General features: G+C 51.7%; 1 protein-coding gene across 2 annotated transcripts; it reads right to left on the reverse strand.

Annotated features, from left to right (window-relative positions):
• Window positions 1-9,547: 9,547 nt before the first annotated feature.
• Window positions 9,548-27,400, reverse strand: LOC133355185 (follistatin-A-like). Of its 2 annotated transcripts, XM_061572534.1 has the most exons (7): window positions 27,304-27,367; window positions 26,800-26,881; window positions 17,471-17,665; window positions 15,422-15,640; window positions 13,146-13,403; window positions 11,388-11,645; window positions 9,548-10,773 (listed from the first exon to the last, which is right to left on the reverse strand). In XM_061572534.1, the coding sequence occupies exons 2-7, from the start codon at window positions 26,876-26,878 to the stop codon at window positions 10,580-10,582; spliced, it is 1,203 nt and encodes a 400-aa protein (XP_061428518.1). In that variant the 5' UTR covers window positions 26,879-26,881; window positions 27,304-27,367; the 3' UTR covers window positions 9,548-10,579. The 2 variants fall into 2 exon arrangements, with proteins under 2 accessions (XP_061428518.1, XP_061428519.1); XM_061572535.1 differs by having other exon boundaries at window positions 10,583-10,773; window positions 11,384-11,645; window positions 26,800-27,400.

The following is a 27,400-nucleotide window of genomic DNA, read 5'->3' on the forward strand; positions in this document are numbered from 1 at the left end:
GTGATACCCCCCCCACGCACCCCCCCCTCCCCTCCTCGTTCGCTCCACAGAAACCTTCAGCTGTGATCAAGTTTGAAGTTTTCAAGTTCATTGATTAGGTAGAGAGCCCTGTGAGTTCAAGTTTTCAAGTTTATTGATTAGGTAGAGAGCCCTGTGAGCCATTCGGCTCTTGAATCGGGTGCAACCGCAACAAACAAAAAACAAAAACATGTACAAGAAAACATCTTAAAGTGAATATGTGACTGAGTGCAAACAGAAAACCCAAGAAAAGACAGCAAAATATTTCAGAAAAAAACACCGTACACCAACGCTGTGTGCAAAAATCCCAGTGGGATGCAAGTCAAACAACAACAACAACCACAAGACTAAGGCCATCAGTCTTACTCCGTACTACAACAAACAAACGTGGCCAAACCAGTAAACTTTTCGAAATCACCAAAATAATCCACTGCTGGATGAAGGCCGACACGACGACATCGATTTCGTGGGCTCTCATCGTCCTCCGATGTAGCCATTCACACAAGCGCACAATTTTGACTCGGTTGCAATGTCCACAGCGACCATCGGCCCATGCCTGTCAACCCCTTATCAGTGCCCTACCACATTACAGAACGATTCGAATCTTATTGATCACCCCGTGTCATTATCGAGCTCAACGTTCAGCCTACAAAGCCCCATCACAAGGGGGGGGGGAACACAAACAAATAGACAAAAATGTAGCCCGTATTGAAACGGTTGTACGACGTATGGACCTGAAAACTCAATTTTCCTGCACAAGAAACACATTCCTGTGGAGAGAGCTGGTAGGAACGTTGGGTTGCTCGGTCAATGGCTAGGGTCAACGGCTGCGTGGTGTATTCCGCAAATATGGCTGACTGTGAGGGCGGCAACAAGCCGGCGTGAGTAGGTTAAACGTTGAGTTTTATAAGGGCACCACGGGGTGACCAGCCCCTCCCCTCCCCACCCAGCCCCACCCCTCCCATCCCTCACCCAGCCCCACCCTCCCCACCCAGCCCCTCCCCACCCAGCTTCTCCCCACCCAGCCCCTCCCGGCACGACGGACACAATAATCCCCCGTGGGCTGGTGTAACCAGGAGGTTCCTACCAGTGTAACGGGTAAACCGTATGGGTTGACAGCGATGTGAGTGACATCGCCCCAACTGCGGAAACTCGGCAGGATCACCCTCCTGGATTGAGTCACGATGATACTCGGTGACGGTGCGCTGGGTCGACGAGCGTCAGGAGGAGATTTAAAAATAGAAAACTGAAAAAAGATTTTAATCGCTCCATCTCTGTGTCGGTGATCGGCCCCTCGGGTCTAATTCTCTCCGTTGGCTGCCACTCCCACCACGAGTCTCGGCCACCATCCCCTTTCCAGCAGTTGAGCCAAGGCCGTAGCCATGGAGTCAACATTGGGGGGGACCAAATCTTCCAGGGGGTCTGGAGGTCCCACCACAGAAAAAAAAAATCTGAACTTGAAAACGAATTTCCTGTCATTTCCTGCCTAAAATATTACAAAATTCACTAACACATGGGATGGACTTTTAATTCTTTTTTTTTACAATAATGTCTAATAGTGTATTGTATTACATTGCTCTGTTTTTTCTTTTTTTACCTTTTCTTGTTTCATTGTATGTAATGGCAGAGATTAGGGATTCATAAAGTACAACCATAACCACAATCATATAAACAGAAATATGTTTTATAGCAATAATATTGGGGGGGGGGACATTTTGAGCATATTTGAATATTGGGGGGATGTGTGCCCCCCAATATATATTATAATTACGGCCTTGAGTTGAACACTTAGTAATCGGGCTTTATAAATGTGTCGTTAAACCGGCCACCACCCGACACAGCCAATTGGTAAGGTTAGGGGCCGTCCATAAATGACGTCACGCGATTTTGGACGATTTTTGACCCCCCCCCCCCCTCGTCACACGGCGTCACAAAAAGTCAGACCCCCCCTCAAATATGACGTCACAAAGCTCTGCCCCCCCCCCCCCAAATAAAACATGCTTCAAATCGCTTTAAACTATTGTCATTGTAGTGCGTATTTAATGTGGCGCTGCACTCTGATGTTGTAGGAGAAACATTTATTAAAAAGTCTATTTAATTAAGTAGAACGTGTTGTCTATATTTATTAAAAGTTGTGCATTCTGATGTGACGTCGTATTTCTCAAACCCCACCCCCCCCCTCGTCACACATCGTCACAAATGTCTGAACCCCCTAGGTGCATGACGTCATTTATGGACGGCCCCTTAGTGTACGTATAGAAAACCTGCCAATTAGTTGCCGGTTCAGCACACGGGTATGTTTTGGAGAGTAACCCCACAACATTCACCGGTCGAATACGACGTTTCGCCCGCAATTGGAGTTGTGCAGAGCTGCGGATAAATCCTCCTGCTGTTTCGGCCATCGTTCGAGCCATGACGCTCCAGGTCCACTTGTCTTCACAGCCAATGGGGATGACTCTCGTCACGTGCGCGCTTTGTGTTCTCACGTGCACGTGCTTCTCCTCCGTCTCGGTGCCATTCCAAGCACGCGTCTCTCGGCACGCGTTCACTGCGCGCCTTGCTGCATTTTTTAATCCTTTATATTAAGTTCGCTTGCTTGCTTAGGACCGTGCAAATCTTTCGGTCGTTTTTTAACCCACTTCCCGTGATCCAATCGAGCTGACATTTTGCACACAGACTCGTTGTGCGTGATAATGCGTTTTCGTGAAAAAATTTTTTCCTAAATTTTACACTTTTTAGGGAATTTTTTAAAAATATTTAATTACCAATTGTTTAATGCTGCCAGACAATCATCTGACCTATAGGTGGCAGTCATCTCAAGCCAGAGGACGAGAGGACTCTAGCCGCCCCGATGCCGCGCATATAAAGGATTTATAGTGAAAAACTTTGTTTTTACGGGTTAATTTTTTTAATCCTTTATATTAAGTTTGCTTGCTTGCTTAGGACCGTGCAAATCTTTCGGTCGTTTTTTTATCCACTTCCCGTGATCCAATCGAGCTGACATTGTGCACACGGACTCGTTGTGCGTGACAATGCGTTTTCGTGAAAAAATTTTTTCAAAATTTTACACTGTTTAGGGAATTTTTAAAAAACATTTAATTACCAATTGTTTAATGCTGCCAGACAATCATCTGACCCATAGGTGGCAGCCATCTCAAGCCAGAGGACGAGAGGACTCTAGCCGCCCCGATGCCACGCATATAAAGGATTTATAGTGAAAAACTTTGTTTTTACGGGTTAATTTTTTCTCGGTCACGTTTGTGATGAATGCGTCAGCGCAGGCGCCGATTTCGCTTTGCTGTCAAGTTCTGTTCTCTTTTACTCAAACACTCGAACCGCGGTGACCTTTCCTGATACCTTGGTTCCTGTGGACGTTGATTCCTCCTCTGCCCACGTGGAGGACTCGAGTCGATCACAAGACACTGTCCACTCACCAATCCTCCACACTGCACTCACCCACTCACCACACTGCAGGTCTCAACACACTCTCACTCACCACACTGCACTCACCCACTCACCACACTGCAAGTCACAACACTCTCACTCACCACTCCGCTCACCCACTCACCACACTGCAGGTCTCAACACACTCTCACTCACCACACCGCACTCACCCACTCACCACACTGCAGGTCTCAACACACTCTCACTCACCACACTGCTCACCCACTCACCACACTGCAGGTCTCAACACACTCTCACTCACCACACTGCACTCACCCACTCACCACACTGCAGGTCTCAACACTCACCCACTCACCACACTGCAGGTCTCAACACCCTCTCACTCACCACACTGCACTCACCCACTCACCACACTGCAGGTCACAACACACTCTCACTCACCACACCGCACTCACCCACTCACCACACTGCAGGTCACAACACTCTCACTCACCACACTGCTCACCCACTCACCACACTGCAGGTCACAACACACTCTCACTCACCACACTGCTCACCCACTCACCACACTGCAGGTCTCAACTCTCTCACTCACCACACTGCTCACCCACTCACCACACTGCAGGCCTCAACACTCTCTCACTCACCACACTCCGCTCACCCACTCACCACACTGCTCACCCACTCACCACACTGCACTCACCCACTCACCACACTGCAGGTCACAATTATATTTTCCCTTCCTCCCACTGCTCCGCTTTGGAATTCCCTGTAAACATCTTTTTTTCCAAAGCTCGCATCTTGCTTAATTCAAGGAATGTACTTCTGTAACGTTCATCTGTACGGCTTGAAGTGCTGCTTATTGCTGGGCCGTTTTGTAACCTTTTGCCTGTGCCCGAGCAAACCGTTCTTTTAAAGATGAATGAAAACAAAATCACTCATTTGTATTTTAAAAATAATATGTAACAGGCAACGTTTCTAGCAATGGTCCTTCTTCATGAGCATTGTCCGAAACGTCTCCTATAATGTTTAACCTTTAAAGGGAGATTCGATGAACGTGTAGAGTTTTTTGTTTATTACATGTGTAGTGTATAGTGTAGTGTATAGTGTAGTGTATAGTGTAGTGTATATTAGTGTAGTGTATAGTAGTGTAGTGTATAGTAGTGTATAGTGTATAGTAGTGTAGTGTATAGTAGTGGATAGTGTATAGTAATGTAGTGTATAGTAGTGGATAGTGTAGTGTATTGTGTAGTGTATAGTAGTCTAGTGTATAGTGTAGTGTATAGTAGTGTATAGTGTATAGTAGTGTAGTGTATAGTTTTGTATAGTGTTCTGTATAGTAGTGTATAGTAGTGTAGTGTATAGTAGTAAAGTGTATAGTAGTGTATAGTGTAGTGTATAGTGTAGTGTATAGTAGTGTATAGTGTATAGTAGTGTAGTGTATAGTAGTGTATGGTGTAGTGTATAGTGTAGTGTATAGTAGTGTATAGTAGTGTAGTGTATAGTGTAGTATATAGTGTAGTGTATAGTAGTGTAGTGACATCGCGGAATGTCACTGTGCAGTGCCGGCCGGCCCTAGAGAGGCACGGTGAGCGCTGATTGACACCGTTGGATGGCACCACGCTTGGCGTGCAGTGCCAACCCCTACAGGACAGGGTGTGTGGGTGCGGCCGTAGGAACGAGGTTACTCGAGGCCATGGCACTCTGGTTGACCCGGGAGGACACGTGACCAGTTAAGTCCACGCAGGGGCCCCAAGTGGGGGCTAGGGGTGGTCACGTGGTCGGGGTCCAGATCCCTCCCGAGGATTCTGTAAGGTGGACGTGGCCAAGGGAGGAGCCGGCCACGCCGCAGAGAATAGAAGCCGGGTCCCCAGAGGGACCAGGGTTGTTGTTTTTGTTCATCCTGGAAGAAACTTTCGTCAACGTTCTCCGTTCAACGAGTCTCCAGCACGTGGACCTGGACCCGATCTGTTGATCCCGGTCCGTAGCAGTAGTTACGTTGTAAGTAGTGTAGCGCCTGGTGGTAACCACCTGGCTAACTACACCAGTCACGTGGTAACTAGTGTAGCTAGCCTGGTGGTCACCACCTGGTTAACTACACCAGTCACGTGGTAACTAGTGTAGTTAGCCTGGTGGTCACCACGTGACTAACTACACCAGTCACGTGGTAACTAGTGTAGCTAGCCTGGTGGTCACCACGTGGCTAGCTACACCAGTCACGTGGTAACTGGTGTAGCTAGCCTGGTGGTCAGCACCCAGTTAACTACACAAGTCACGTGGTAACTAGTGTAGTTAGCCTGGTGGTCACCACCCGGTTAACTACACCAGTCACGTGGTAACTAGTGTAGCTAGCCTGGTGGTCAGCACCCAGTTAACTACACAAGTCACGTGGTAACTAGTGTAGCTCGCCTAGAGGTCACCACCATAGGTTGTTGTTCTGTTAAGGGGAAGTTACCCCGTGTGTTGGAGTTAAATAAATGTGTTGCCTCCAAGTCTACGTCTGAGACTCAGTTGAACTCACTGCACATGTGCTATTGCACCATCATAATAATATGATGGTGCAATGGGCTGGACAGGGTTTCGCATTGCCTCTCACATCAGGAATCGCGGGTGCATATAGTTCAATAATTTATTTTAATCTTTATTGTAAACGACTGAAGGTGCCCAGTATGGGGGAAGGCATTGCCCCCCCCCCTCCCCACGTGCCGCCCCCCCCAACTCCGCCCATGATAATTTATATTAACTACTCACTAGGTATACAGTCTAGGCATGCACGTGCACCGTGTGTTCGCCCAAGCAGACACTCGATGGCCCGCCAGGAGTGTGAGAGGAGACGTGAAACTCATCGGTTGCAACGAGAACGATGTTTTGCTCGTCGCGTAGAACGATCGGTGCCACGGCTGCCTCGAGTCGCTGGCAGTGCACGGGCACTTTGAGAATCTCAGATGCGGGCATTTAAATTGGATTAGGGTTGTAGGTGTGAGCCAGGAATCTCAGGGTGACACAGTTTTATGGGGTGGCAGGGTGACTCAGAGATTGAGATATTCATAGTTGAGCCGGCACTGCTGAGATGCTGGGCTCGAATCTGGGTTTCAGTCGTCGCTGCCTTTGATTAATCCTGTGGTTAATCCTGTGATTGATCCTGTGATTAATCCGGGTTCTCGAGTGCAGAAGAGTCGAAAGCTTGGGCTTTGTCAGCCACAACCAAACACAGCTCATTTAACATTTGGATTGTTACGTATCTTGGTGAAGTTAATACTAATACATGCCCTCTTTGAGAATTAACTATTTGTTTGTGTCATTTTACGAACACCAGTCTCATAGCAGAGTGTGGTAACGTTCAATCCCTAGTGTGAACGTTTTTTCGCGTGGAAAATCTCTCTTCTAAGCTCGACACAATAGGATAGCTCCACCTGAGCTTTCCAAATTAATTTTGTCCCGCGACTTGATGCCGAAAATACACCAGGTATAAAATTGTCAAAAAAAAATCAAAGGGACAAAAAAGTGACACGATGTTGCACCGCTGGTGACTGCATCATCATCATCAGCTATCCTTTATCCACTGCTGGTTGAAAGTCATCATGCTTCATCGTTTGGTGTTTGCCGAATTCCCTTGTCACGTGAGCTGGATCTCAACGCTCCGTCTCTGCTGTGGTCGCCCTGTTGCGCTCACTCCACTGGCTGCTATTCTGCCACCAGTCTCGCCCATGGGTACATCATTGTGATCACGTTTCGTGAAATATTTGTTATTTGTATATGTTAGACAAATTCATCTTTCGCGAGGTGGGAGCCGTGTTTCAGGATCAGGGAGGGCCAGTCACTGAGACAGGCATTGGGGTCGTCTCCACGTGTCTGGCGACCAAGGGGAAGGCCTGAGAGCAGGTGGTGGTGGTGGTGGGAGACCACGAGCGCAGATCGTAGAGGTCACTCTGCGTCTCTTGTAGAGGTCACTGCATCTCTTGTAGAGGTCACTGCGTCTGCTGCAAACGTCACTCTCCATCTCCTGCAGAGGTCACTCTGCGTCTCCTGCAGAGGTCACTCTGCGTCTCTTGTAGAGGTCACTCTGCGTCTCTTGTAGAGGTCACTGCGTCTGCTGCAAAAGTCACTCTCCATCTCCTGCAGAGGTCACTCTGCGTCTCCTGCAGAGGTCACTCTGCGTCTCTTGTAGAGGTCACTCTGCGTCTCTTGTAGAGGTCACTGCGTCTGCTGCAAAAGTCACTCTCCATCTCCTGCAGAGGTCACTCTGCGTCTCCTGCAGAGGTCACTCTGCGTCTCTTGTAGAGGTCACTCTGCGTCTCTTGTAGAGGTCACTGCGTCTGCTGCAAAAGTCACTCTCCATCTCCTGCAGAGGTCACTCTGCGTCTCCTGCAGAGGACACTCTGCGTCTCTTGTAGAGGTCACTCTGCGTCTCTTGTAGAGGTCACTGCGTCTGCTGCAGACGTCACTCTCTGTATCTCCTGTGCAGCAGCAGCACCCGTGGGATCTGGTGGAGGAGCTCTAAGCGTTGGTGGGGTGGTGACATTAATGGCCTTGGCCACGATGACTTCTTGATCTTAAAAAATATGTCTTTTTGAAATGTACGCATCAGAAACACGCAGGGCGGACAAACGAGATTTACTTTTTTATTTTAACATCATCGATATTTACAGTTTTCACATGCCAAGTTTGCATACACAGAGCTCAGAATAACGCTAAATCGTTACAATATGGACGAGAATAATACATTTCACGCGTGGGTGTAGTCCGGACCAGGTTTAAAGTTTTACACGTGTGGTACAGATTACAGGTGTTGGCAAAACAGCCGTGTGATTTTCAACGCAACCACAGGCATCGCTCGCTCAGCGTTTCGCAAAGCGCAATAAATGAACGAACCCTGGGTCTGCGTTCAGACGCGCTCACATCGTCTCGTCAGTCGGTCGCGCTCAGGGTCCTGAGTGGGCAGCAGCTGTAACCGTCGTCGGATTCGTCCTTGACTAAGATGTATAAAAAGTAAAAAAAAAACTCTCGTCGCTGATTTCGTGAGCAAAAGCACTGAGCGGTGAGACTGGGGTGAGGGGTCTCCTCCTCCTGCTGGAGGTGCCGTGGCACCGGCAGAGACTCAAAACCACCCAGCGATGACGGAGCTAAACCCGGGGGACCATCGTTTGTCAGACTAATACAACAAAAAAATCGCTCACGTCTGCATACCGGTTCTCAGCAACGCCATCGCCTTTACCAATCAAGAGCCGAATGGCTCACAGGGCTATACCTAATACATGAACTTGAACTTGAACACCCACCCATTTGTATTTTGTTTTCCATTAAATAAAATCTATTGTTTTTGTTGTCGTTGTTATCATATACTTTATGTAAAAAAAAAATCACTTTTATAGAATGTAATGTATCAACTGTAACAGCCGTGTAAAAATAATATCTAAAGAGTTGTATTATCTAAAGAGGTTTTATTGCAAGCCGGTTTGGCCAGACATGATATCATTTTGCAAGCCCCCCCACCCAGCTATTGTTCACCCCATGCCATATTTCATCAGCCCCGGGAGTAATTTGGTCTTCGTAGGGCGCTGAGTGTTTCCTCATCGTCGGGGGGAGGGAGGGAGAGAGGGTGGGGGGTGCCTTGTAGTTATTAAACAAATCACACCTTCCCCCTGTGGCGTAAGGATCGGCGCAAAACTGGACTTTTCGAGCCGATCTCCCTGGCGCGGCGGTTTCAACAATGGGGCAAGTTTCTTACATTCCCACCGCCGTCTTTGTCCACCCCGCAGCGTGCAGAGGTTCGCCACCACAGCGAGTCAATCGGCGGGTCGCGTGCGGCGGGGTAAAGTGTGGACACTCACACCTCTTCCAATACGTTCGGTCAGCGTGGAAGAGTGGGCGGAAATAAAATGCCCTCTGGAAAAGCTCTTAATATATATTTTTTCCGAGTGGAGGCTCTTGCATCGGCGGTGGCGTGAGCAAAGCATTATACTGGTGAGGAGGGTGGGGCTGGGTGGGGAGGTGGGGAGGAGCTGGGTGGGGAGGGTGGGGAGGGGCTGGGTGGGGAGGGTGGGGAGGGGCTGGGTGGGGAGGGTGGGAGGGGCTGGGTGGGGAGGGTGGGGCTGGGTGGAGGGTGGGAGGGGTGGGGCTGGGTGGGGAGGTGCTGGTCACCCCGTGGTGCCCTTATAAAACTCAACGTTTAACCTACTCACGCCGGCTTGTGCCCGCCCTCACAGTCAGGAATATTTGCGGAATACACCACGCCGCCGTTGACCCTGGCCATTGACCGAGCAACCCAACGTTCCTACCAGCTCCCTCCGCAGGAATGTGTTAATTGCTGCTCCCGTGTCCTTCGAACCGCGATCTGCCTTCAAATCTCCAACCACCAAAGTTTACCGATGGCTGCCAGTGAGATGTGCACTTCACAAAGCATCACGGCGGGCACCATAAACCCCCCCCCCCCAGCACTGGACGTGCGACTTTAGAGGACCCGTCGCTGGGCGTGAGCCTGCGAGCGAGCCCCCTGACCGTCGCAATGTCCACCATCTGTCGCGCTCATGGGGCACGTGCCGTCAGTTCCGCCGTAAGTTGAAATTCAGCAAAATGTGAAAATGGCCGTGGCAATGATGGTACCACGTGACTTTCGGGCCGTTAATTACCCTAAGCGAAAAACGTTGAGCCGAAAACGCTCATTTAAATTGGTCATAGCCGTTTATTTTCAGAACTTTTCATTGCCGTGTGTGTTATTTTGTAAATAACGCGCAAGGAAACAATGAGCGAACGAGACGATAATCTTTTACAAGCAGACGACAACCAAACTCTCGTGGATTCTACATCGCATTGTGGTCTCGCCACAATACCGCAGTCTACGCTCAAGGTAATCATCAGAACTTCCGCTCGCATCCTCGGCTAGGGAATCAATCGATCCTTGCGGGACATTGTGCCTTTTGCTGTACCGCATTCTCTGTTTAACACGACGACATCTGGAAAGTGTCTGGTGTCAAGAGTTAACACAAATCTGGTCACACGCGCAAACGAACGCACGCACGCACGCACGCACTCTTACTAGATTAGAAGATCCACCCCGCAAACGTTTGCTTTAAAGTACACAGGGATGTAAAAGTGGTATGTCACGGAGAATAACGGTAACTTGGCGTTTGACCTGTGCGTGCGTGTTTTGTGTTTTTTACCAGCTGTCGCGACCGTTTGACCTTTCCGACGCGGTGATTTGTGGATCGAGCCGTTGGGTTGACTCCCACGCTTCATTGAGGTCATCACCCATTTCGGAGGCGTAATCGCCTACATCGTCGCCATCGCCACCGCCGTCGTCTTCATCATCAACCTCATCCTCCAAGTCCTCCAAGTCGTACTCCTCCGTCGCTAGAAAATAGAAACAAATGCAATCATGATAACCGAGATGCCAAGGTAGACATTTCAGATGGCAAAAGGGCAACGCATGCTGCTGCATGGCAAGGTGACGTCACCACCTTTGGGAACGGCCAGTCAAACCCACAGCTTCTCCGGGTTCGATTTGGGCTCAACTAAAACCGATGGTCTTTGGTTCTTTTGGTAAAGTTACGTAGTTAGAAATAAAATAAAATAATTTCTACCCACGTGACTTTACCGAAAGAACCAAAGAGTATGGATTCCTGCAGTCACGAAAGCTTCAAATCAAGGTTAAAACCGATAGAAACCGGTTTACAGGTTCAACAGGGGTTCGGAAACAATGGGCAGCGCTTAACTGAATCGGCACAAACCGTGAAAGATGCGGACACCGAATGGAAAATTAAAGACTCCCTCGTGTGTGCGACTGCGGCTATGACCACCAAACCATGGATCTGGTAACACGTGAAGGTGGCCAGTGAAGGGTCGGCGAGTGGGCGGGTGAGCAGGTGTATCGGCGGATCCCCGAGCTCCCGAGGCGAAGCAATTGACGCGCTCCGCACGAGCCACGCGGCACAAAGCGGAGAGGGGATTTGGAGCCGCGTACTCACGGCCGCAGAATCCCGGCGCTCGCGCCTCCAGGTACACTCCGCGCGCGCACGCGGCCTCGCGCATCGCGCACGCGCTCGGGTACGTCACGTTGTCGGAGGCGCACACGGCCGCCCCCTCGTCCGGGCCGTCGCGGGTCGCCGTCGGCGCCGTCGAGCACGGAGCCTCGGGGCAGAGCACGCAGTGCGGCCGCCGCGACTCCGAGTCCCAGAGGCAGCGGCGGCCGGGGCCGCAGCGCGTGTCGGCGCAGGACGGGCGGTCTGCGGGGCGGGGGGTGAGCGCGGCGAAGTGGGTGACGATTGGAGCGGCACGCACGCGCGTACCACGCGCAACTTCTTTCACGCCGTACGTAGCCGACCGCGCTAAACCAGAGGTCGCAAACGGGTTTTGATTCCTTACCTGTACCCGTACCCGGCCGCACCAGGGTCGCAAATGGGTACCCGTTCCCTACCCGTACCCGTAACCTACCCGAAATGAGTGACAAACGGTTACTCACCAGTGACTCACGGCCTACCCGTACCCAGCCGCACCAGGGTCGCAAACGGATATCCGTACCCGGCCGGGTAGCCGGGTATCGGGTAGGGTACGGGTATCGGGTACCCGGTTGCGACCTCTGCGCTAAACGGAGGTGCGGGCACAACATGGACCCATGCGCCTGGAGGAGATGTCCCAATAACTGGAGGTAGCGAAGCTTTGATCGTACCGATTTATTTGTACGGGGTAAGAGAGAGCGAAGTGGCTGTGTATAACCCCGCTCATTTTAAAGTGACTATCGCATAATTTTGTTAATTTGGGGTGGTGTAAACAAATTGGAACCGCTTTTGCCTTCTGCCATCCCAGGTGGCACCGACGAGTGAGACGTCTGGTCCACGGGCTCACGGACTCCGCCTCGCTGTGATCCGACAGGGTTAGGGATTGGTGGCGGGCAATAGGATTCGGGGTTTTAAGAGTTTAGATCTCGGGTTTACTGTGGGATTTAGCGTTCTGGGTTTAGGAGTTTGTGGTCTAGCAGAGACGATCGGCCTGCCAGGGCCCCGCTGTGTGCCACGCCGATTAAAGCCTCCCACGTTTGGCAGACGATGTTGGGCTCAGGGTCAGGAGATTCGTGCTGGGGGTGCGCGGTTTAATGCGTGCGCTCAGGGACTGAGTTTCAGAACGAGGGGGTTTGGCTGAGGGTTTAGTGTCAGGTTCAGGGTGAGAGTTTTGTTGTCGTTGTTAGAGCTCAGAGGGGTTTACACTGGCAGGGCCCGTGGTTAGGGTGAGGGGGTGAGGGTGAGGGGGTGGGGGTGAGGGTGAAGGGGTGATGGGGAGGGCTCAGGGGTGAGGGTGAGGGGGTGAGGGCGGGAGCTCAGGGTGGCGAGTGCACAGGGGTTTCACCCTGGCAGGGCCCGTGGTTAGGGTGAGTGCTCAGGGGGTGAGGGTTCAGGGGTGAGGGAGAGGGCTCAGGGGTAAGGGTGAGGTGGTGAGGGTTCAGGGGTGAGGACTCAGGGATGGGGGAGAGGGGGGTGAGGGGGTGAGGGGTGAGGGCTCAGGGGTGAGGGTCAGGGGTGGGGGCTCAGGGGTGAGTGCTCAGGGTGGCGAGTGCTCAGGGGTTTTACCCTGGCAGGGCCCGTGGTTAGGGTGAGTGCTCAGGGGGTGAGGGTTCAGGGGTGAGGGAGAGGGCTCAGGGGTAAGGGCTCAGGGGTGAGGGTTCAGGGGTGAGGGCTCAGGGGTGAGGGGGTGGGGGCTCAGGGGTGGGGGTGAGTGCTCAGGGGTTCTACCCTGGCAGGGCCCGTGGTGCGCCACGCCGATGGAGCGACCGCGTTGGCAGGTGGCGCGGCGCAGGTGGCACACGCCGGGGTAGGTGACGCCGTCGTTGCCGCACAGCGTGGAGCGCGGCGACACCCCGGCAGCGGCCGTGGCGGTGGCCGTGGTGGCGGTGGCGCAGGGTCGCAGGCTGCAGCTGACGCAGTGCGCCGTGCTGCTCTGGTCCAGCAGGCACACGGAGGCGCCGGGGCACGGCACGGCCGCGCACGACCCTGCGGGGGGGGATGGCGGGGTTGGGGGGGGTGTGGACGGGGCGATGGGGGGATGGGGGGGGAGGGGGGATGGGGGGAGTGGGGGGGTGAGGGGGGGTTTGGGGGGATGAGAGGGTTGGGGGTTGGGGGGGATGGGGAGAGTGGGGGGGTGGGGGGTGGGGGGGTGAGGGGGGTTTGGGGGGATGGGGGGGGTTGGGGGGGTTGGGGGGATGGGGGGAGTGGGGGATGGGGAGGGTTGGGGGGGGGTGACAGCGGCACTCCGCTCTGAGTCCCCCCTAGGTTTTGTTTTGTTTTGTAAATCGCAGTTTTTGCTGAGCGCGGGCTTAAATAAGTAACATTTAAAAATACTTTTTTAACACGCTTTTATGAAATGTACAAGTAATGGAAGAACTCCACGACTCCAGGAAGTGGCCCCGAAGCTTGCCATAACGTGTGGGACCGTGGCCAATTACAGCCAACGTCAGTTGAGCGTGGACAGTTAGACCCAAGCCGAAACATAAGATATAAAAAAGATAGTTTAAAAAATATATATATTATGATAGAATATAGTATTGTCATCAGTATGACATAAGTATACCAAGTTTGCAGTCGATACCACATTGGGAAGTGGGTTAAAATTGAGTTACAAGATTTGAGGATACAACAACAACAGACAGAATGAGTTAAATAAAAGCGTGTAATAATAAAAAACGAAATGCCGAGATGGCGAGCAGTACAAACAAGCGCCATTCGAAGGCGTTAGAATGGATGACGGCGGTTGACGGGATCGCTGAAGTTGAACAAAGTTCGAGGCGATGGGAAAGAATTACAAAGAAGCACAAACTGAGAAGTGAGGGTGACCTGCAGTGTGGTGAGTGCGGTTTTTTTGCGTGAGCGGGTGTGTGAGTAGGGCGAATGAGCTTGTGAGTGAGTGAGTGTGTGAGTGGGTGAGCGTGTGAGTGGACGTGTAGGTAGTTTAAAGAGAAAAAATTAACCCGTAAAAACAAAGTTTTTCACTATAAATCCTTTATATGCGTGGCATCGGTTTTATTTTATTATTCATTTCTGTTTTTCTTGAGTAAGAGTTTCATTTTTATCACATTGGTATTTTAAATTAAATATGATTTTTTTTTTCCTAAAATGTGGAAAATTTTGGAAAACATTTTTCACGAAAATAAATTGTCACGGACAACGAGTCTGTGTGGAAAATGTCAGCTCGATTGGATCACGGGAAGTGGGTTAAAAAACGACCGAAAGATTTGCACGGTCGTAAGCAAGCAAGCACGCAAGCAAGCAAGCGAACTTAATATAAAGGATTTAATAAAAATAAATCATAATCCAAAACTACAAACTGAGTGGAATTTGTTTTTGGTTCACACTTCACGTGGCCTTAAATAGCCCATAGCCTGTCGCAAGCGCCGTGGTGACATCACCGCCACTTAGTGGCGAATGACGGTGGTTGTTGTTGTTGTTGGAGTGAATGGTGCGAGTGTGTTGTTGTGACCTGCAGTGTGGTGGTTGAGCACAGCGTGGACGAGAGAGACATGGGTGGAGGAATCAATCCGAGCGAAGTTCATTGGGAATGGTAGCCATGGCAGTAGCGGTAATATGACGCTCTCAAACCTGCCAAACCCTTATCAGTGCCCTACCTTATTACAGACCAATTCAGACCTTACTGGTCACCCCGTGCCCCTTATAAAATCTCAACGTTCATCCTACAAAGTCCCATCACAAGGAGAGAAACACAAACAAATAGACACAAAATTACGGTGGTTTTTTGCCTATATTGAAACGGCTGTACGCCATACGAACCAAAAAACTAAATTTCCCTGTACAAGAAAACGGTGAACCCGTATGGGTCGACACGGTATGCGCTCTCGAAAGGAGCGAGGTTACGCGAGGCTTGGGAACACAAGTGAGGCCAGCCTCGCTTCCCGGCCACGTCCCCAGCCCGATGTTTCAGCATCCGTAGACACCGCACACGATCCAGGACCTGCCAATTGGGGGCCCACGCGTCGAACACGCGCCCACGGACTCACTCATGCAGGGCCCCGGGTACTGCACGGAAAGGCCTCTCTGCCCCCGGCATCGTGCCCTCAGCAGGGCGCACTCGTCCCTGAAGGTGCGGCCGCTGGAGGCACACACGGGGCCCGCGCGCGTGGCCGGGGGGCACGGCGGCGCGCAGAGGCAGCGGGGGGCCCCGTTGCGGCCCACGCGGCACCGCTGGTCGGGGCCGCACTCGATGCGGTCGCAGGAGCCTGGAGCGGGAACAGCGGCGGAGGCGGCGGCGTCAGCGGCACGAAGCGAGCGGCTCGTCTGTGTACGCAGCCGCCAAATGGTCCTGTTGACACTGTGGCCTGCGACACTCACCACCTGCCCTCCCCTGCCCCCACGGTTGTAACTTGAGTTCTGTGTAAGTCGTCCCTACGATCTGTCTAGATGTGAGATCTGCCCGAGCAGGCTCGCTTTCACGGCGAGCTTATTGCTCAACCGCCACTTTAGCGTTTGTGCAATGTTTATTTTGTTTGCAGTTTTCTCAGGAGTTGACACACGGCATTTTATTTTTGGGGCTCTCATTTCTCATCGCTTTGTTGCCGCACTTTATTCAAATTTCGATTTAAAGCTTTCGTGACTGCAGGGATTCATCTTCTTGGTTCTTTCGGTAAAGTCACGTAGATTTTAAATAATAAATAAAATAAAAATAAAACATAATAAAAATAAAGACAGAGTCTGTCTCCTCGACAGACCTGTTCTCCACCTGAGGACGGCTACTTGCGTTGTGGCCGAAACGTCGTGAGAATTATTTAATTATGTTTTATTTTTATTATTTTATTGTTTCAATTCTACGTGACTTTACCGAAAGAACCAAGAAGGTTTATTCAAATTGTTTTCCTCCGCCTGCACTCCGGTGACCTCGGGTGATTCTCGCAAACGAGAGTCGTTCCCAATTCCTCCTCCACCCGAGATCTCGCCCCGGTTAAACAAAATACAACTTGAACTTGGCTCGGCAACGGCCGCTTGCTTCGCCACTCAGTGCGGCTGGAATGCCCGCAGAGGTTGCGCCAGGCTAGGTGCACATTGAGGGTCACGTAAAGTGTTGAAGAGTCGCTGGCAGGAGATCGCGGGACAGACCCGGAGCATGAACATTGTCGTCTCGAAACAACTTTCTCAACCGGCATTCCACCACCGCCTCCACAATCCTCGTCGTCATCATTCTTATCGTCACGAGCGCTGTCTTCATTATCATTCACCATCACCGCCACCACCAAAACTTCCATCATCATCACCACTACTACCACCACCGTCACGAACACCACCGTCACCAGCAACACACTGTCACCACCACAACCAGAATCACCAACACCAATGCAATCACCACTAGTACAATCATGAAAATTATTACTACCAACACAATCATAACCACCATCACCCTGATCACCCTGATCACCTTGATCACCAGAACCCTCCTGGCTTGTAAAAATAAAAATAAACATTTCCTGAAGAAGAGCATTGTGTTAAATTTCGATTTAAAGCTTTCTTTGACCGCAGGGATTCATCTTCATGGTTCTTTCGGTAAAGTCACGTAGAATGGAAATAATAAAATAATAAAAATAAAACATTATAAAATGATTCTCACGACGTTTCGGCCACAACGCAAGCAGCCGTCCTCAGGTGGAGAACAGGTCTGTCGAGAAGACGTTTCGGCCACAACGCAAGCAGCCGTCCTCAGGTGGAGAACAGGTCTGTCGAGAAGACTCTGTCTTCTGTCTTCTCGACAGACCTGTTCTCCACCAGAGGACGGCTGCTTGCGTTGTGGCCTAAACGTCGTGAGAATTATTTTAATATGTTTTATTTTTATTATTTTATTATTTCCATTCTACGTAACTTTACCGAAAGAACCAAGAAGATGAGCATTGTGGCCATCCTCTTGCCCTAGCTCACCATCAAAATCAACGTGAGCAAAAAACGCAGTGCACGGTGGTGCCGCTTGCCGTAGACGCGCGTGTGGCATTAGCAAGCCCGGCACTCGGGGCCTTCCGGCTACTCCGCGTGCCTCCAGCGGCCATCCGTGGGCGCGAGGCGCTTACCCCGGCTGCAGGGCACGCACGGCGTGGCGCCGCCGCTCAGCTTCCAGCGGAAGAGGCTCTCCGGAGATGCGTCGAGGCCGCTCCACGCGCGGCCAGGCCCGTGCGCCGAGCAGCACTCGGCCATGGAGACCCCGACCTGCAACAGCGAGCCCTGGCACCTGCCACCCTCGCCCCGACGCAGCCAGCAGATGCCCCCTGCACGCACCACGATTCAAAGAACACAGGATGAGATGTTACTATCCTTTGTGCAAGCACTTCCAAGAGTTCATGAACAGTGAGCCTGGTGAAATTTGGGGAGCGCATCGTCAGTAGTGAACCTTTGGTTCCTAGGGTGTTTCGGCCTTTCATACTATACACCCTCCCCAAAGGCGGCCAGCGACAGGGTGATCAATCCTACGCTTGCGTCCCATTCCCAATTAGTCATAGGAGTTGCCTTGTTGTTGATAGCCAACATCCCATGGGACTATGCATGGCAGGGGCGTCCTCCTCCCTGAGTCAAGCATTGTTGACTGCATACCTCCTGGCCCTCTCACTTTGGGGCCCAGCTGGGGTCTTTCCTCTTCATCCAGAGCCACTGACTGCTGCCTTCTGCCGCCTCCGATACAGCTCTAATTGCCGAACGCTGGCTCTGGCCCTTAATTCCCAGGTCTCTAAGCAGTCTGGTTGTAGATGTTGCCACAAAACCTCTGCAGCCCACCTCCACTGGTCGGACTTCTGTGTTCCAGCCATGATGCCGTGCTTCGGCAGCATGTGACATTGAACATAAAGGTGCATTGAAAAATTATAATACCCCGATTGATGCTTCTGCTGTTGCGGAGTGACTCATGCAGCCAGCTACGGCTGTAGGGTTTTGGTGGTACATGTTGTTTGTGCCGTTAATTGTGAAAATTCCGTCACAGTTCCTATGATCACTGTTTCATTGCTTCCATGGCTTTATTTTGGTGATTTCGAAAAGTGTATTGGTTTAGCCATGTTTGTTTGTTGTAGTACAGAGTTAGACTGATGGCCTTAATCTAAGTTGTCTTGTGGTTGTTGTTGGATGTTTGACTTGCATCCCACTGGGATTTTTGCACACAGCGTTGGTGTACGGTGTTTTTTCTGCAATATTTTGCTGTCTTTTCTTGGATTTTCTGTTTGTACTTAGTCACATAGTCACTTTAAGATGTTTTCTTGTTCTTGGAAGACCAGGTCTGTCTCCCCGACGGACCTGGTCTTCACCTGAGGACGGCTGCTTGCGTTGTGGCCGAAACGTCGTGAGAATAATTTTATTATGTTTTAAAAAAATTTTTATTTTATTTTATTATTTCCCTTCTACGTGACTTTACCGAAAGAACCAAGAAGATGAATCCCTGCAGTCACGAAAGCTTTAAATCGAAATGTTTTCTTGTTCATGTTTTTGTGTTTTGTTTGTTGCGGTTGCACCCGATTCAAGAGCCGAATGGCTCACAGGGCTCGATACCTAATACATGAAACTTGAACTTGAACAAAAACGAAGTGGAACGGGGAGGTCGACCACGTGACGCCGTGCGCCGACGCCGCTGACGTGCGGTGCCCACTGGACGTTCCTCGTGCAGACGGAACGACTCGGGGAGGCGAGGGGCCACAGACCATGCGGTGAGCCAGCACCACATTCACAATGCCCCGCCCACCCACCCACCCAAGCTCTGCGGTCCTCTATGCATGAAGATGTTATCGACCAATGCATGTTTATACGTGTGGGAGGAAGCCGAGAGGGCAACGTTCTATGCCGTACAGATGGGGCAGATGGAGATTATCCCACGCTTAAATTTCGATCCATTCAGACTTTGTCTTCTCGACAGACCTGCTCTCCACCTGAGGACGGCTGCTTGCGTTGTGGCCGAAACGTCGTGAGAATTATTTTATTATGTTTTATTTTTATTATTTTATTATTTCCCACGCTTGCTGTACCGCCTTCTTGGCGAGCCGTGGTGCTGTGGCTAACTTCCATGATGCCCTCGGCAAGAGAGTCTCACAATCTCCGCGTGTCTGCGTGTGATCCAGCAACACCCATTGCTGCCACGTGCGCATGGCCGCCGTCACGTGTCAACGGCAGGCGTGGTGGTGGTGGTGATGAGGGGCCGTCCATAAATGACGTCACGCGATTTTGGACAATTTTTGACCCCCCCTCCCCTCGTCACACGGCGTCACAAAAAGTCAGACCCCCCCCCCCTCAAATATGACGTCACAAAGCTCTGCCCCCCCCAAAAAAATATATAAAACATGCTTCAAATCGCTTTAAACTATTGTCATTGTAGTGCGTGTTTAATGTGCCGCTGCACTCTGATGTTGTAAGAAAAACAACATTTAATAAAAAGTATATTTAATTAAGTAGAACGTGTTGTCTATATTTATTTAAAGTTGCGCATTTTGATGTGACGTCACATTTCTCAACCCCCCTCCCCCCAGGTGCGTGACGTCATTATAGACGGCCCCTTAGCCAATCAAACGAAGGGAGGGCGGGGTCCGTGGTCACATCATTACTCGATCCACAGATCTATTGGCAATTAATCGACACAGAGACGAACCCGCTAATTACGATAACCCCGCGGTATTTTTAAATCCTTTATATTAAGTTCACTTGCTTGCTTGCTTAGGACCGTGCAAATCTTTCGGTCGTTTTTTAACCCACTTCCCGTGATCCAATCGAGCTGACATTTTCCACACAGACTCGTTGTGCGTGACAATTAATGTTCGTGAAAATTTTTCATCTAAATTTTACACTTTTTAGGACAAAAATATTATATTTAATTACCAATTGCTTAATGGTGCAATGCAATCATCTGACCCATAGGTGGCAGCCATCTCAAGCCAGAGGACTAGAGGACTCTAGCCGCCACGCATATAAAGGATTTATAGTGAAAAACTTTGTTTTTACGGGTTTACTTGTTTGATGTTCGTTTGTTGTGAACCAACTGAGTGGGAATCGATAGAATTGATCTCGATGAACGATCCGCAATGATCATATATGGGCAAAGACACGCGGCCTTCAGCCAAAGCCATGTTCACTTTCTTCTTCTTCTTCCATATATGTGGGGTCGCGTCTCTGATGGGCGATTCTGTCGGGTGTACCATTTTATCGCTCCATAATAGAGGTTGTTTTGGGTTAGATCGCTGAAATGTAAATGTGTCGTGAAACCCGTCACCAGCCGACACAGCCAGTGAGTAAGGTTTGTCACGTAAACAGAACGAAAACCTCTCTTTCATCATCAGATCTCCTTTGCCAGTACCAAAATATAATAATAGGGGTTTTCCCCTTTTTTCTGGCAACAAAACTGAAACCTTTTTACAAGGATTCATGTCTGCATTAACCACAATACTTGCAGTCAAAATGCAAACAAAAAACATACTATGATAATATATGCATTGTCCTTGAAACTGATTGGTCCACACCAAGGGATGTCCCTTTTGACTGCAAGGATCGTGGTTAATGCTGACATGAATCCTCGTAAAAAAGGTCTCAGTTTTGTTGCAAAAAAGGGGAAAACCCCTATTATTATAATAAAAACCTCTCTTATTGATAATTATATTATGGATAACATTGGTTGCGAAAGCCTTCGTGTTAAACTGATTCTCTATTACAGCGCTGTAACAGGATAAAATTAATCCTCGACAGAATGAATGATAAATTATGTTCATCATTTTGGCCCATATGTGGAGCAATTGGGCATGGGTTTGCCCATATAAGGAATACTGGGACAGGGGTCGACGTATTGTTAACGATCACAAATTGTATTAAACGGAAATCGACCAATTTTTTTTACGATACAAAGCTTTATCCATGCTCGAACAAATAGTCACATGTGTAGAGGAGTAGTGGAGAGTGGTGGCGTCGTGTGCGCTGTCCGGTGCGGTGACCTCACGGGACGTGGGGTCGCACGCGCTGGGCAGTGCACGTGACATCACCCCTCCGAGGGTATATAAGGGAGACCCCGTAACGTAAGCGGGGTCACTGGAGGAACGGGGATAGTGGAAGGGGTAAAGAGGGAACCAGGGATAGTGATAAGTGTTAATAAACCCTGGCGGAAGCCCCTAACTCAACCTCCGTCTCCGAGTACCTCCGTCTACGATACAACAACTGGTGTCAGAGTGTCTGCACTGCTGCTACAATGTTTACATCGGGAGCGGAGCGCAAGAACCCAGCGACGGGACGATCGGAGGATGAAGACGGCGGGGAGGAGGCTTCGGCAGTGACCCCGGAGTCCGGGGCTCCGGTGACAGGCCCCGAGAAGACGACGGGCGGGGGTGCCAGCTCGCCGCCACCACCGCTGGAGACGGGGAGCACCCCTGCAGACCTGCTGAGGCAGCTCCTGCAGGCGATCGCGCAGCTTTGCGCCCGTCTCGACATCGCGGAGGCGAAGTTGGGTCCTCCCGGTCCGCACTCGGGATGGGAGCAACTGTCAACTGCCGGGACGCCGCGAGAGGCGGCCGCCATCTTCGCCGCGACGCCCCAGCTGGCTATTTTGCCTGCGACGTCGCCAGCGGCGGCCATGTTGGTTGGGGCGCCTCAGGCGGCCGCCATTTTAACTGCGACGCTGCAGGTGGCGGCCATTGTTCATGCGACGCCGCACGTCGGCGCCATGGCTGCCATGGCAACTGCGACGCCGTTGTCCACCGTGGGTGCCGCCGCGACTTCGCGCCACACCGCGCGCGCGGGGTCTGCCAGCGGCGATGCCACAGCTCCGCACCATGCTGCGCCCGCCGGGGGAGCCCCAGGTACGTCCGGGGCTCCACACCTCGCCGCACCACGGGAGTTGCCGAGGGTGCCGCCGTGGTTCCGGCCATCGCCGCGCTGGCGGGGTACGCTGCGGGTGTCGCCGTGGCCCCGTGCATCGCTGCCGCGGCTCCTCACGATGCCGCGCCGCGGAAGTTGCCGCGGTTCCGAGCATCGCCGTGCCTGCGGGGTTTGGCGCGCCCGCCACCGCGGCTGCTATAGTTGCCGCGGCCGCGGGGTGGGCCGAGGGTCACGCCGGGGCACCGCACCTCGCTGTGCATGCGGGGTTTGCCGCCGGCGACACCGCACCAGGCTGCTATTTTGCCTGCAGCGATCGCGGTGGGGGCCGCCGGCGACGACGCGGCCCCGCACCTCGCGGTGCCTGGGCGTTGCCATGCCGACGCCGCGGCTCTGCATCTTGCCGCGGCATGGGCAGCAGGAGCCGCCGCTCGGGCCGGCGCGCGCCTGGCAGGAGCTGCGTTGGGCTGCTGGGCTGCTGCGGCTCTCCCGGGGCCTGTCACTAGCTGGCACGGTGCCTGCCCTGGCGATTCGTGCCACATGGGGAGGCGTGCGCTTTGTTGATGGCCTGTGGAAACGCTGCCGTCGGCCTCCAGCCCTCATCGCTCAATTGTGTTATGTTGGCGTGTTTTGTCTAAGACTGCCCAATTGTCCGTTTTGGTGTGTTTTGTCTGGGCTGCTCAATTGTTCAATTGTTGTTTGTTGGTGTGTGTTGTCTGGGCCATCGGGATTCCGCCTTTGTATTGATGGCAGCGCGTGATGAGAGTTTCAAAGTTTTGAAATTTGATTGATTGTTGTCATGCTGCCTGGATGTTGTCGGTTGGTTGTGAATATGTTGGTTTGTGGTTCTGGGACTCCTCTACTCTTATATTGTTTACAGCCGAGTCGGCTGAATTTTTTTCACAGGGGGGGGTGATGTAGAGGAGTAGTGGAGAGTGGTGGCGTCGTGTGCGCTGTCCGGTGCGGTGACCTCACGGGACGTGGGGTCGCACGCGCTGGGCAGTGCACGTGACATCACCCCTCCGAGGGTATATAAGGGAGACCCCGTAACGTAAGCGGGGTCACTGGAGGAACGGGGATAGTGGAAGGGGTAAAGAGGGAACCAGGGATAGTGATAAGTGTTAATAAACCCTGGCGGAAGCCCCTAACTCAACCTCCGTCTCCGAGTACCTCCGTCTACGATACAACACATGTATTCAAAATATCATAGATATGCTGTAACGATGTTTTAACACACCCAAGCCACATGCATTCAGAATATCATAACCATGCTCCAACACACCCAAGTCACATGTATTCAGAATATCATCGCCATGCCAACACACCCAAGTCACATGTATTCAAAATATCATCGCCATGCCAACACACCCAAGTCACATGTATTCAGAATATCGTAATCATACCAACACACCCAAGTCACATGTATTCAGAATATCATAGACATGTCTGATCCATGCTCCAACACATAGGCAAGTGCATTCACAATACCAGAGCTTCATCCATGCTTGATTCCAGCATGGATAAAGCGTGGATCAAGCTGCGATATTTTAAATATTAATGTTTTAATCGTGACAATGATCCCTTGCCTTATCGCATTAACATAACGCGCCATTCATTCTGTCGCAAATTCATTTTTTATCCAGTTCTAGCGCCGCCAATTTATCGCCATCGAAGTCGCGCAAATTAAATCTTCGCCCTGCGGTTGCGTCGTTGACCGCACGACGCTGTTGGAACGCGTCGCTGGCGAATCGCCCAGCAGGGAGCCACCGCGCTCCAGGATCGACTCTGCGTACTTCTCTCTGCGTGAGCTGCAAGACGCTCGCACGCAGCTCCGTCGCTGCAAGCGCCTTGCAGCGACGGTCCACGCGGAGGCGACGCAGTTGCGTGCGCGCGAGTTGAGCTAGCGGCAGAGGTCGCAAATGGGTTTTGATTCCTTACCCGTACCCGGCCGCACCAGGGTCGCAAACGGGTAGGGTACGGCAGAGGTGGGACAAAGTCATTGTTATGCAAGTCCAAGTCGAGTCTCAAGTCATCAAATTCATGACTCGAGTCTGACTCGAGTCCAAGTCACATGACTCGAGTCCACACCTCAGAGGTGGGACAAAGTCATTGTTATGCAAGTCCAAGTCGAGTCTCAAGTCATCAAATTCATGACTCGAGTCTGACTCGAGTCCAAGTCACATGACTCGAGTCCACACCTCAGAGGTGGGACAAAGTCATTGTTATGCAAGTCCAAGTCGAGTCTCAAGTCATCAAATTCATGACTCGAGTCTGACTCGAGTCCAAGTCACATGACTCGAGTCCACACCTCAGAGGTGGGACAAAGTCATTGTTATGCAAGTCCAAGTCGAGTCTCAAGTCATCAAATTCATGACTCGAGTCTGACTCGAGTCCAAGTCACATGACTCGAGTCCACACCTCTGGGGTACGGGTATCGGGTACCTGATTGCGACCTCTGGGATGAAGCCATGTTGCAGGCGCGGGTGGGTTGATTCTAGGAACTTGAATTGTGAGAAGAGACAAGACGTTGGGAAATGAGTGACAAACAGTGACTCACCAGTGACTCACGGTCTACCCGTACCCTTACCCGGCCGCACCAGGGTCGCAAACGGGTACCCGTACCCGGCTGGGTACGGGTAGCCGGGTATCGGGTAGGGTACGGGTATCGGGTACCCGGTTGCGACCTCTGGCGAGCGGTCGCTCAGATGCGGACGCGGCTTAAGATCCCGCAATTACTTACACGGAGACCCACAATATCGAGACTCGCACACTGCATACTGCATAATGCACGGGCATAATATGACTTTGAACCCCCCCCCCCCCACCTCCTACGCATTCCACAAGTAGTGACTAATCCCATATCTGCATTTTCCATAAATATGCTAAATTCCTCTTGATATGCAAATTCCTTTGTCAAGGCGCCCCTTCCCCCTCCAACCCAGCTTTAATAAACGCTGCCAAGCTTGGTTCATTCGGACGCTGTCTTTCCGACAGACCTGTTCTTCACCTGAGGACGGCTGCTTGCGTTGCGGCCGAAACGTCGTGAGAATTATTTTATGATGTTTGATTTTTATTATTTTATTATTTCCATTCTACGTGACTTTACCGAAAGAACCAAGAAGATGAAGACCTGGAGTGGTCTCTGTCCAGCGAGCAAAGGGGTGACGAGAGAGAGAGAGGGAGACCTCGCTAAAGCAGGAGCACATGGCGGTGAGGTTTGTGTCGGTGTCTCCCACCACTGTGCTCCGGGCCTCCTGCACGATGCGGCCTGTGTGTGTGTGTGTACACGTGTGTGTGTGTGTGTGTACCGTTCCGGCCTTCATAAGTGCTCGTTAACAGCACTTGCCTCTATAATCTGTTAAGGCTATACGGGGGATCTTTGTTTGATTGTGCACAGTAGGGGGCACAGGTGGTGCATTGGCCACTCATCTCAGTTGGTCGACCCGTGGCACCTGCTGGGTCTGCCCCGTGACCTCCTGCCAGCGGGCGTTCGACACTTCACGTGGTCTCAACGTGCACCTAGCCTGGCACAAGCCTCGTGGTGACGTCACCGCCACTTAGTGGCGAATGGCGGTTGTTGTTGTTATTGTGTGCACCCTGAACGATTTGGTAACTTGGGTGTATGAGACTGGTGTGTATATGGTTAAGACTTGCAATGTAGAATACTGAAATAATAGTGGTAGGAACCTCCTGGTTACACCAGCCCACAGGGGATTATTGTGTCCGTCCGTCCGTCGTGCATCCAAAAATGGGAGGGGTGGGGCTGGGTGGAGAGGGGAGGGTGGGGATGAGCTGGGTGGGGAGGGTGGGGAGGGGCTGGGTGGGGAGGGGAGGGCTGGGTGGGGAGGGGCTGGTCACCCCGTGGTGCCCTTATAAAACTCAACGTTTAACCTACTCACGCCGGCTTTTGCCCGCCCTCACAGTCGGGCATATTTGCGGAATACACCACGCCGCCGTTGACCCTGCAGGCCATTGACCGAGCAACCCAACGTTCCTACCAGCTCCCTCCGCAGGAATGTGTTTCGATGAGACAGGGTAGTGAGTGTCGGATCGATTGTCGTCTTGCAAGGTCTGGAACGCGCTGGCAAGCGACGCTGCACGCGGTGGTGGCGGCTGGCGAAAGCAGCGAGCGCCGTGGGTCATCACGACGATGATGCTGATGCCGATGATGCTGATGCCGATGATGCTGATGCCGATGATGCCGATGATGCTGATGCCGATGATGATGATGACACCTTGATGTTGATTTGAGTGGCATGACCGCGACGTACAAAGCCACGCGTGTCGTGAAACGGAGGCGAAGCGTCGTGAAACGGAGACGACGCGTCGTGAAACGGACTCGACGCGTCGTGAAACGGACTCGACGCGTCGTGAAACGGACTCGACGTGTCGTGAAACGGATGCGACGCGTCGTGAAACGGAGGCGACGCGTCGTGAAACGGACTCGACGCGTCGTGAAACGGACTCGACGTGTCGTGAAACGGATGCGACGCGTCGTGAAACGGAGGCGACGCGTCGTGAAACGGACTCGACGCGTCGTGAAACGGAGGCGACGCGTCGTGAAACGGACTCGACGTACCTTCGACGGCGGTGGCCGCTTGCAGCAGGTGCAGCAGGAGAGTCACGTGGGCAGTCGGAGAGTTCCACCTCGTCTCCATCGCCTGATGAGTATCCCGGGAGGTGTAAGTGGTGGACACGCGCGCGCGTGTGTGTGTATACACGTGTGTGTGTACACGTGTGTGTGTACGTGTGTATACGTGTGTGTGTGTGTATACGTGTGTGTACACGTGTGCGTGTGCACGTGTGTGTACACGTGTGTGTGTACACGTGTGTGTATACGTGTGTGTGTGTACGTGTGTGTGTGTGTACACGTGTGTGTGTGTACACGTGTGTGTATACGTGTGTGTGTGTACACGTGTGTGTGTGTACACGTGTGTGTATACGTGTGTGTGTGTGTACACGTGTGTGTGTGTACGCGTGTGTGTATACACGCGTGTGTGTGCACCCTGCACAATTTGGTAAGACTTGTATAAGATGTTAGTGTGGGTGTGTATGAGACTGGTGTGTATGTGGCAAGACTTACTGTGCAGTATAATACTGAAATAGTTCGATTAGAGAGTGGTGAGTATCGGGTCGAATTGCAGACTTGCAAGTTCTAAGGAGGAGGAGGATGAGTAAAA

This window comes from Lethenteron reissneri, chromosome 50, assembly GCF_015708825.2.
Source record: "Lethenteron reissneri isolate LAM-NWPU_2019-01 chromosome 50, ASM1570882v1, whole genome shotgun sequence".
NCBI classification, from domain to species: Eukaryota; Metazoa; Chordata; class Hyperoartia; order Petromyzontiformes; family Petromyzontidae; genus Lethenteron; species Lethenteron reissneri.

Bases quoted from the DNA above. Each gene is read 5' to 3' on its own strand.
- LOC133355185 (XM_061572534.1), bottom strand. From the start codon at position 26,878: ATGGAGACGAGGTGGAACTCTCCGACTGCCCACGTGACTCTCCTGCTG. The intron at 13,404-15,421 runs GTGAGTCCGTGG...CCCCCCCCGCAG, and splicing joins GTACCCGGGGCCCTGCATGA to GGTCGTGCGCGGCCGTGCCG. The intron at 11,646-13,145 runs GTAGAACCCCTG...CCCGCCCCGCAG, and splicing joins GCACCACGGGCCCTGCCAGG to ACCGCCCGTCCTGCGCCGAC.